The sequence below is a fragment of the Lathyrus oleraceus genome, chromosome 7 (assembly GCF_024323335.1).
Source record: "Lathyrus oleraceus cultivar Zhongwan6 chromosome 7, CAAS_Psat_ZW6_1.0, whole genome shotgun sequence".
In the NCBI taxonomy this organism is placed as follows: domain Eukaryota; kingdom Viridiplantae; phylum Streptophyta; class Magnoliopsida; order Fabales; family Fabaceae; genus Lathyrus; species Lathyrus oleraceus.
The window spans coordinates 92,191,446-92,202,052 of NC_066585.1; the positions used below are offsets into that span (position 1 = coordinate 92,191,446).

The window sequence follows — 10,607 nt, forward strand, 5'->3', positions numbered from 1 at the left end:
TTGTCAATCTCCAAACCACCTTCACGTATAACTTTAAATCATTACAATCATATTGTACATACAAACATTGATATTAGAATAACTTTTCAGCAGTTGAAGACTTAAACCTTGCAAAACCCGAAGCAAATATCACCCATTAGTAGTACGACTGTGTGCTTATGTAATGAATGACCAGCATTTTTTTTCTTTCATAACTTCTAAAACAATGGTATTCAAACACATTGAATTCTGTCCACAATAATCTTACAAATTTTCACCAAACATTTATGAACATAGATTTCACAAATGACCTCTTTACTGTTACCCACTCTAACTATGATCACATCAGTATGGAAAATCATGACTAGGACTGTCTGCATGCATGTCCATGCAATCACTGGAGTTGGACGAATTCGTATCCCTGTTCTGGCCACTAGGATAAGTCATTTCATTGTTCCGGGTTCCATTCCCAGATGACATGAGGTTACTCGACGGACTGCTCCCCTGTGCTAAATGATATGGCTGAAGGCTGCGACGAATGGGGCTAGAGAGTGCATTTGAGAATACAGAGTTTTTTGCTTGATCAGTTGGCCCACCGCGCACCGCGTGTCCTGCAACAGTACTTCCAAATGCATTAGACTGTATGGATGCACCAAAATTAGTTTGAATTGCACTCTGGGAGTTCTGTTGAATTGACTGCCTTGGGGACACTGGTGACTCCTCTGTTCCATATTCAAGCTCGTTCTACATGTAAATATAAAGCCAAAGGTTATATCTACATTTTGCTACCAGGATACATTCGAAGACAGAATTATTCTATATTGATAATCTGCAGTGATATAATTGTAGGATATAATATATGGAAGATTACTGTACAAGTGAAACCAGAAAGAGTATGACAGTTCAACAATCAAGATCGGCTTGACACATAGTATAACAGCAATAATATTTTATGATGCTATAAAAATTCTGGTTTTGCAAAATCCACAAGTATTTAACTAACAACTTCTCTTAAAAATTAAAACCAACTTCTGCATCTCAATTTTTCGGAAGCTTTTTTGTTTAACTTCTCCACAATGACCTATAAAACCTATAAGGACTTTTTTACAATTTATAAGTTAAGACGCGACTTGAATCAGCTTCTGCTCTTCTGAAGTTCTAACATATGGTAGCTTCTCAATTAAAATAAGTTTACCTTAACTTACAGAAAAATCGTTGCAAGCTACTAAGTTTATATAAGTTGATGAAGAAATTAAACAAGTGAGCTTATGACAAAAATTGATACGCCGATGTCAATTTCAACTTACACTATGAACTATGGTTCGAATGCTTATAACTATTGTGAGATTCTTTTAATATAGTATTTTTCCCGCAACTGTTTATTGAGAAACTCATTTCAATTCAAAAGCTCATGTAAGTTAGAAGCCTGACCAAACTGGACTTATGTTGCACTGTAGCAACTCCGAGGCTCCCTCTTGTTCACTTAGAACCTAACTCTTACGCAGATAAAAAAATATGTACAGAAAATGGCAAACAGCTACAATATTCAGTTTGCAGGAAATTTAAGAAAACATAAAAGGTTTTCCAGTACATCCATCATCAATGACTATTCTAACACCAAAAGCCTAACCAATTTGGCATGACACAAGTGAATGAAGGGATAGATATTTGGGTCAATTAACCTTTTACTCTTGAGTTTGATCCCTTGCCCATTGCAGATGGAAAAACATCATTAGATAGCTATAAACTATCTTGAGGGATAACTCTCCCCAGTTGTGCTCATAGATGCCTCGGTTTGACAAAAACCAAATTGAGTTTCACAAACTCACATTCAAAGAAATCAACACAGGAACCTATAAGCTATAAGCAAAGATAGATCTGATACAGCACAAATATTGAGTTGAAAAAAGGTAGTTAATATCAATGCTGTCAATTGCAGCTAGCAGATTGTTAAAATTTCACTATGCAATACTGCTATAGTGACACTATTGCCACCATTTTATACTAAGTAGCGTATCGTGGCGAAGTTAATACTAGTTTGTCTAAATTCCCATATAACGCTATAGTTTCGCTATACCTGCTATTTAACAACACTAGTTGATAAATTTGATAATAAAATACAACGTATGAAATAGCTTCGTAGGAATTTGGAATGAAGAAGAGTAGCTTTCCCATTGAATGAGTCATGGTGCAACAGAAAAACCCAAAAACAAAAACCCAACCGAAAACAGTCAACATAGCAGAGAGCAGAAAACAAAACCTGCAAGTGAGAAACTATATCAATGGTAGTCACCCTCATTCCTTCTTGTTGTTGTCTAAGAATCCACTGATACATTTTCTCCTGCATTGAATTGAAAGCACCAAAGCATTTTATTCAATCAAATAAACAAAATTTCAACAGAAAGCAATAAACATGTTCAAGTAATCGATTAATCGAAAATCAAAATCAGAAATAGTTCTGTTCAGCACAACCTATCTGGTAACCCTAAAACTGTAAAAAGGGGAAATTGAAAGGAAAAAAAAAACGCAACATTGAAATTTTCTCTGGTTAATCTTCAAAACTGTGTCAATTAATTAATAATAATTAATAAAAATAAAACAATGGTTCTGCGTGCATGTATAATCGATTAATTAATTGAATAATAATAAAAAAGGGAAAACGGAAAAAGGAGTGAGGAACGAACGAGAGCGTGGCGTTCACCGGCTTGAAAGGAGAGTTTTTGTTGATTCATGGCGTGGGTATAGAGATGAGAGAGGGAATTGGCGGTGGTGCAGAAGGTGGAGTACATGGTGCGATCGACTTCATCGAGACGATTCTCCACCGATTTTCTCTTTTTAGCCATCTCGTCGAAAGAGCGAGATGAATTGATTGATTTAATTGAAAGATTGGAGCGGTGTTTGCCGGACAGAGAAGCAAGAGACTGGAACAAAGGGGGATATCTCCTCCACTATATGTATATACTATTACTCACCAATAAATATAATAATTTTTTTTTTATTCTACACAATAATCGTATTTATTGGACAAAAATATAATGAAAATCTAACAAACTTTACTCATCACCAAAAAAATAATAATAATCTAACATACTTCACCTAATTTAATGTTATTAGTTTTGTTTATTAATTTTATTTTTAAAAAAGTATACGACTCGAAATTGAACCGTTCAAATAAAAAATCGTTAACGGAACTAAATCAAATTGAAATAAAAAAAGGCTTTTGTTTGGATAGTTTGGGCCATATTTAGATATAATCGCGCGATTCAGTTCGATTTGCAATTTGTGTTTTTGAAATCGAACCAAACCAAATCAAATTGTATTATTTACCACTCACATTCACTTAACTCCGTTTACATCATCTTAGCATAAGAAGAAAAACATAAGGAAACTTAGGGTTACGCAAAGGAAAACTTAGGGTTACGATCAAGAAGCAAAGAAACTCAAGATAATAATGTAAAGAAACTCAATAGTAACACAGAAGCACGCAATGCAAATCCGATTATCATCTTAGAATTTCTCATCTTCATCTTCTTCGCAATCGCAAGATAAATCTCTCATTTCCACTTTTTTCTAGTTATAATCTCTCTTTTCCTCAGGTTTCAATTTTCTTTTTTCTTTTTTAATCTCCCCTCTTTTCAATTTCATTTTTTAATCTTAGATATGACTATTGACAAGGAAGTCAATTTCTTTGTTATCTCTGATGCTTTCATTTCCATGGTCGAAAATCAAATAAAATTTTGTTTATGTTTCTATTACAATTTGTTGTTGTTTGATTTGATTCTTCTCGACATGCATGGTGTTTTTCTTGATCATGGTGTTTTTGATTTCTGTAGAGTGTTTCTGATTTCTCATTAGCAGTGAAAAGTGGGTGAGAACGAGTAAGCACTTTATGGCTTAACCATATAGTGTTTCGTACATGAGATGCCTTGTGTTTATAATTATGTTGTAAATATATGTTGTAAACTTGGAAGGTTTAGAGAAGCTCGAACGAGGTGTATATATATGTTGAAAACTTTGTTTTGCTCATGATTCTATTTTATTCAATTGTTTGTTTTCTCTAACGTTTGTTAATATATTTAATATATTTTTAGAAATGACTCTAATCTCACAACTTAATGAGAGACTTTCTAATATTTTTATAGATGTCAGTCACTTAGATACAAGACATTTTGGACACGTCATTAATATTTGGTTCCAAAAGTAATCGAGAAACTCCATAGTTTAGCACCAAATATTTCTATTTATTTGTATTTTAATGAATGTATTTAGTATTTATGTGTTGGAGTAAGCTCATGCACATGTTTTCACAATCAGATTGTGGATTATTGTTTATGTATAACTTGATTATGAGTACCTTAACACATTACACTAACAAAATACTTATGTTAAAAATCTTATAGATAATAATTATTTTGGTTTGAATTATGATTGCTTCTTATGTGTACACTCATATGATTGCTTCTTATACTTTTATGGGACTCAGATCACCATATGCTTCTGCAGAGGTTTTATTTGTAGTTAGGGGTGGGAATAGACTAGGCCGAGTTAGGCTTTTCCAAGTTTAATTTTGGCATGCTAAAAAATTCAAAGGTTAAGTTTGGCTTGTAGCCTATTGAAGTTAGCAGAAATATACACGAACGTATCGCATGCTCGAACATACAACGGAGTCGCCATCGAACTTTATTTATCCCCAAAGGGAAGGGAAAATATCGATAAAACTCTAGGGAAAGAGATATGTTGGGTAAAGAAGTCGGTTATGCAAGGGGGGGGGGGTATTAGCACCCCCAAACATCCATGGTACTCCATGGGAACCGTTTTGATCGTTCTCGCTCGAATAAGTGTGATATCTATGATTACTCGCAAAAGAATAGGAAAGGAAAGGAAATAGATAAAGTGCTCGGTGAGGATTAGGGCCCTCATGCCTATGTATCTTCATAGTGCAATGAGGAATTCAGAGCTTCGTAGTTCAAAGAACTAGAGGCGGGAGATAGAAATAAGTGTGATAGGAATATGGTCTGAACCAAAGAATTGTGTTGTGAACTCCAACAATGGTGAAAAGATGAACCCAATAGTAAGATGGCTATTACTAGTACATGGGCTAGTAGGACCGCTATTATAGGGTAAAGCCGAAAAGACGAAGAAATAGGTGTTTGGGCACAGTCCCAAACAACTCTTGATTCACAAGGTGACGCAAGAAGAAGCACAACGAGATAATGTAATTGGCTCACAAATAACTGTTATATCACATTGAATGAGTGAAAGTAGAATATGAGTGTATCGTGGAAATTAATGGAATGAAGTGATCGAAGTCCCATAATTGATTATTTGATGATAAGGGACTGAAGAAGTATTATTTGAAATCGGAAGGTGAAAGTGTATTGGAATCCATAATAAAAGTGAGATTTGTACCATAGATGGAAAAGGCTTTAACTGATACGTGGACTAGTAAGACCTCCACTACAGGGTGTTTAGCCGAAAAAAAAGGAATTAAGTGTTTGAGGTTGTAGTCCAAACAACTCTAGGTAGAAATGCGGACTATTCGCTAGGCGTCCTAAAATGGTGTGTATGGAATTCCAAAGAGAGTATATTTCAATGTCAAAGGATCAATATGTCACTGGGTGAACGATTTATGATCGAAGGTAGATAATGGATTGTGAAATATATGGATGGTGCCCTAAGGCGAAGGAGGAATAATTATAAGTATGCTCACTAAGGATTCGCATCCTCGTGCATACGTATTCTCATCGTGCAATGAGAAAGTGAGAGCAATCGTAGTTCGGAACCACGAGAATAGAAAGGAAGAGACATACAGTGATGAAAAGTGTAATTTGTACCAACAGAATGGTATCAAAGTTAACTGCCATGAAACGATGAGAGAGATACTTGTCTAAGCGACGAAGGCTCACAAGACAAACACCAATTCAAGGAATGATTGCAGTATTGGATATTGTATCACTGGATGAGGAACAAACAGTTCGAGATCAACGAATGATAGTATCTTGGATCTAAGAAGGAGAAATACTCTAAATTGAATAGAAAGGTAGGCATTTACCAATACATGGGCTAGTAAGACCGCCACTATAGGGTAAAGCCAAAAAGAAAGGTTGAATTAAGTACTGGGGCATAGCCCCAAAACAACTCTCGATTGAGGAGATGGACTGTCGTTAAGACATCCCAAAAGGATAGACAAGGAGTCCAAGGAGAAATATGATTGATCTCGAAAAGATGGTATTGAAAGAATGAATGAAGAATGATTGATTGATAAATAGGGTATCAATAGATAAGGTAGATTGATAAATAAGGTAGAAATAGATAAGGTAGATTGATAAATAAGATAGCTTGCGAAGAATCTGGATTCTCCTGCCTACGTATCCTTATAGTGCAATAAGGAAATCAGAGCTTTCGTAGTTTAGCCTATTAGGGTTGAAAACAAGGTGATTAAAGAGGCCAAAAGATATTATAGAATGATTGAATTGAAATGATTAGAATGGAGAATGGAAAGAGTGGAATAGACTTGATAGTCATTTGATAAGAATCCCTCTAAAGTCTATGAGTAAAGGTGGATACGATAAGCAACGAGTCAAACGTCTTGCACCCAAAGATATCCAGAATGAGTGTAGGAAAGTTCCGGTCTCATTCCTTCTTTACCACTTAAGGCTCGTGGCATGTAATTCTCATCTTAACTTTCAAGTGGAGAGAGAAGAATCTTTGTTGTTGTTTCTTGTGTTGATGAAGACCTTATCAATTGTTCGATTCAAATCGCACTAAAGTTTATGAATAAAGGTGAATACGATGAGCGTTGGGTCATTCATCCCATACCCAAAGATACTCATAATGGGGGTAGGAATTCTCCAGTCCCACTCCTTCTCTATTGCTTAAGGATCGTATCGTACAACTCGATTCATGATTGATAAGTTGTTGATGTAGTCCTTGCTTTGCTGTATTGCTTCGTAGTGAGAAAGGCTCGTCAATCGTGTGATTAGGATTGTGCTAAAGTCTATGAATAAAGGTGAATACGATGAGCGATGGATCATTCGTTCCATACCCAAAGATATCCAAAATGGGGGTAGGATTCTCCAATCCCACTCCTTCTCTATTACTTAAGACTCATGCCACACAATCCTAAATTTGATTTAACAAGCTTTTGTAGTTTGCCACCTTTGATTGCTTGTATTATCCACTACTTGGTATGACTGAGGATGCCTTGATCGATAATCTGACTTGAGGCTTTGAGTTCCACAACTTAGAGAAAAAGAAGTCTTATTAAGTGACCAAGGGTTTTTTGGTCGTTTTATTAGACTGTGGGATTATACAAGTTCAAAGTATTTAATTGATCAAAATTGCTCTTGATCAACTTAATCAGAGGGTTAAGGTTTGATTGGAGAAACTAGGTTAGCACCTAATCTAATGGTTAGAATTGAATTAGACTATCCTAAGGGGTCATGTCATGGTTTAGTCAAAAATCTTGATTAAAAAGTCTATGTTAAGATTCCTAAGGGATCATGTTATTATTAAGAATTGATTGAAGTTCTATGCAAAATTCTAATCCTAAAGGATCATGTGATTATAGGAAAAAATGTCCAAAATTACCCCTAAAGGGTAAAGTGGTCTTTTGACAATTTTATGGTTATTGAATCGAGGATTCTAATTATGAAAATTCTAGTTAAGCTCGATTAAATTCTAAACGACTCTATTGCTAAAAATGCTATTAGGTGCTAAAACCTTCCAATTTCTAAAAATGTTAATATCCCTAAAAAATTCTTATTCAATCCTAACAAGGGTTTTAACAAACCAAACAAAAATTTCTAATATTTGGGAATTCTAATTAACTCTTAATTGGTATAATTAACCTAAATTCTACCAATCAAAATTAATATAATTAACAAAATTAAATAACAAACAAAGAACAAAGAAAAGATAATGGGCCTTTGCATAATAGATGGGGTGCAGGCCTGGTTTGTGTGTGTGTTGGAAAAAGAGGGAAAGATAGGGTCCAAATACATGGGCTTCAATTGCCAAAGCCTAATGCTGAACATGTTCTTCTTTTGGCCAGGGGGTGCAGTAGGGAAATTGGAGTGAGAGGGTAAGCCCAAACATAAGTAATCCAACAAAATTTGAAGTTGCAAGTTCTAACTATGGCCAATTCCTCGCATAATCTCGCCGGGAGCCACCGCGCCGAAAATCACTTCTGGCGGCGATGGCCACCAGAAATGGATAGTGGATCCACCTTCACCTTCGTCTCCATATCCTGAACACGAATCCAATATCTAAATTCTCTAATTTCTGCCCTAAATCCATAACTGAAACCAAATCCTCAAGAACCCCCCAAAAATCAGATCTAAAATACACCTCCATGAACAAGATTCGAGTTTCCTCATGATATGGGTTTACAACAACATGGTGCAAGGTTCAACATAGCAACCAAAATGCAATGAAATGATGGAAAATGGACCTACCTCCGAAGCTGAGACTTGCTCCGACGAGTGTTGATCGAAGAAGATGAAGACGGAAAATCACTTGTATAAACAGGTATGGTATTGCCTTTACTTCCTTCTGATTTCCCTGTTTTCCAATTCTTCTTCTTCAAAAATTATGTATTGTGATGAGGTTGAGTTCACTCTTCTTGATGGTTCAATGTGAAGCTTCAATGGAATTTAAGAAATTGAGCTTTGAGTGTGAGAGGGGGAGGATTTAGAGAGAATGAATGTAGAAGGTTGAAGGTGATGATTGCCAAGGTCCTCAAAGTTATGGTGAAGATGTAGATCTATAGTGATTAGGCTTAGGATTATTGTGGCTTGGAACTCAGGTTTGGAGTTAGTTAGGTGAGGTCCGGAGTTAGTTGGAGTGAACTCAGTTAGTTTAATTGGTTAACTCACTGAGTTGGAAGTTAGTTGGTTGGATTAGTTAATAAGTTAATTGGTTGGTTGGTTGGTTTGAGTGATTCCAATGATGACTGATTATAGAAGGTTGACCTTAAGTGGATTTGGCTTTGAAGTTTTATTTATGACCTGTTAATTATTTGGCTCTGATGTGGATGACTTGCAGCTGTAGGTAAATGACAATTCAAGTGTGATGTTATGAACCTTCTGTGAGTCAAACTCTGCTATGGGTTCTGCTATTCCTTTATTTTGCTATGCATTGCCAACTGATAGTTGTTTGTGAATTTTGTTGCACTTGTTTGCTTCAGATTTATTGTATTCACAATGTGCTTGGTTGAAGCTTCATTTGAAGTTTCTTCGAGTGCTTGTACCGAGACCTATCGCGACATGAATGAGGTTTTGTAGGACGCTTCAGCTGACTCATGGTTTTTTTTCATGGTGTTTATGCAAGTGTGTATTTGTCTTGAATTGCAAGCCTGGACTATCTTTGATGATGGGAATTCATGTTTCAATCCAAAGGTTCAATTCTCACAACAGTGCAAAAATTCATGTAAAACAAGCTATAAGTCGACTCAGACAAGGGATGAGTCGACTCAAACAGAGTTTATTCCAGGGTTGAGTCGACCTGGGAGTCGACCTGTTCGGACTCGCGGCGAAATGGTTCAAAGAAAAATGGGACATTAGTCGACGAAAAGGGTGGATGAGTCGACTCATCCAGGCTTTCCAGAATTGAGTCGACTTGGGGGTCGGCCTATTCAGACCCGAAGGGACAATGTTCAAGAAAAAAAGGGGAATGAGTCGACGTGAGGAGTGAATGAGTCAACTCCCTCAAGTTTCCCAGAATTGAGTTGACTTGTGAGTCGACCTGTTTGGACCCGAAGGTTTTGCTTTGAGTCATGAGTCGACTCACAAAGTTGAAACTTCCAAAAATGAGTTTTTTACAATGTATTGTGACATTTCCTTGCATTTTTTGTATGTAATGGATATTTTAAGGATAAAAATGAAAGAAATTGGCCAATTGCATGAAATTACATGAATATGTCACTTGAAATGGATTGAATTTTGGGTTTCTATGATCATGATTAATGGAAGTTATGAGACCAAGGACTTGGGTTATGACTAATAGAGTCAAGCACCAATGATGGAACCACAATCACGGAGACAAAATGAATGAACCAAGCACGGAAGGCTGAGTGAAACACACTGAGTGAAAGATCACATGAGATTAGGGTTTCCAGCATCACTAGATGAAAAGCCGAGCCATGGGACCCATTAGGACACATCTTTCTTATTTAAGGTTTCGTGAAGCATAATTTTCAACCCAGGTCTTCGAATCAATCAAGATACTTCTCAAACAAAGCCAAAACTCCATGATCCCCATCCTTAGGAGATTAAGGTTTTGGAGGCCTCTAAGCCTCGACGCAAGTCCAAACCAAGCATTTCTAGTTATTGCACAAACAAACTCTAGCCCCACAGGCCAGGCCCTTGGAATCCATGGTAACGAATGATGCTTATGCATGAGTTATTAATGTCTGCAATTGAATCCTAGTCAAATGGTTAGATGGAAATATAAGAAGGTGGGAAGGCAAATTTTGGGGTACAACAGTTGCCCCTATTTAATCTTCTTGGACCCGAATACAGGAATTGCGGATGCTTTTGAGGTATTATAGGTGGAAGAGGATTAAATACCGACGTATCCAAAAATTTGCTTGAATAGGTGGTCACACTGTTGACATAGGTTTTTTATTT

The 10,607-nt window shown here is 36.3% G+C and overlaps 1 protein-coding gene across 1 annotated transcript; it reads right to left on the minus strand.

Moving 5' to 3' along the window:
• On the minus strand, positions 1-2,956 carry LOC127100605 (uncharacterized). The gene is made up of 3 exons (XM_051037841.1): positions 2,664-2,956; positions 2,240-2,320; positions 1-723 (listed from the first exon to the last, which is right to left on the minus strand). The coding sequence occupies exons 1-3, from the start codon at positions 2,820-2,822 to the stop codon at positions 325-327; spliced, it is 639 nt and encodes a 212-aa protein (XP_050893798.1). The 5' UTR covers positions 2,823-2,956; the 3' UTR covers positions 1-324.
• Between the last annotated feature and the right edge of the window lie 7,651 nt (positions 2,957-10,607).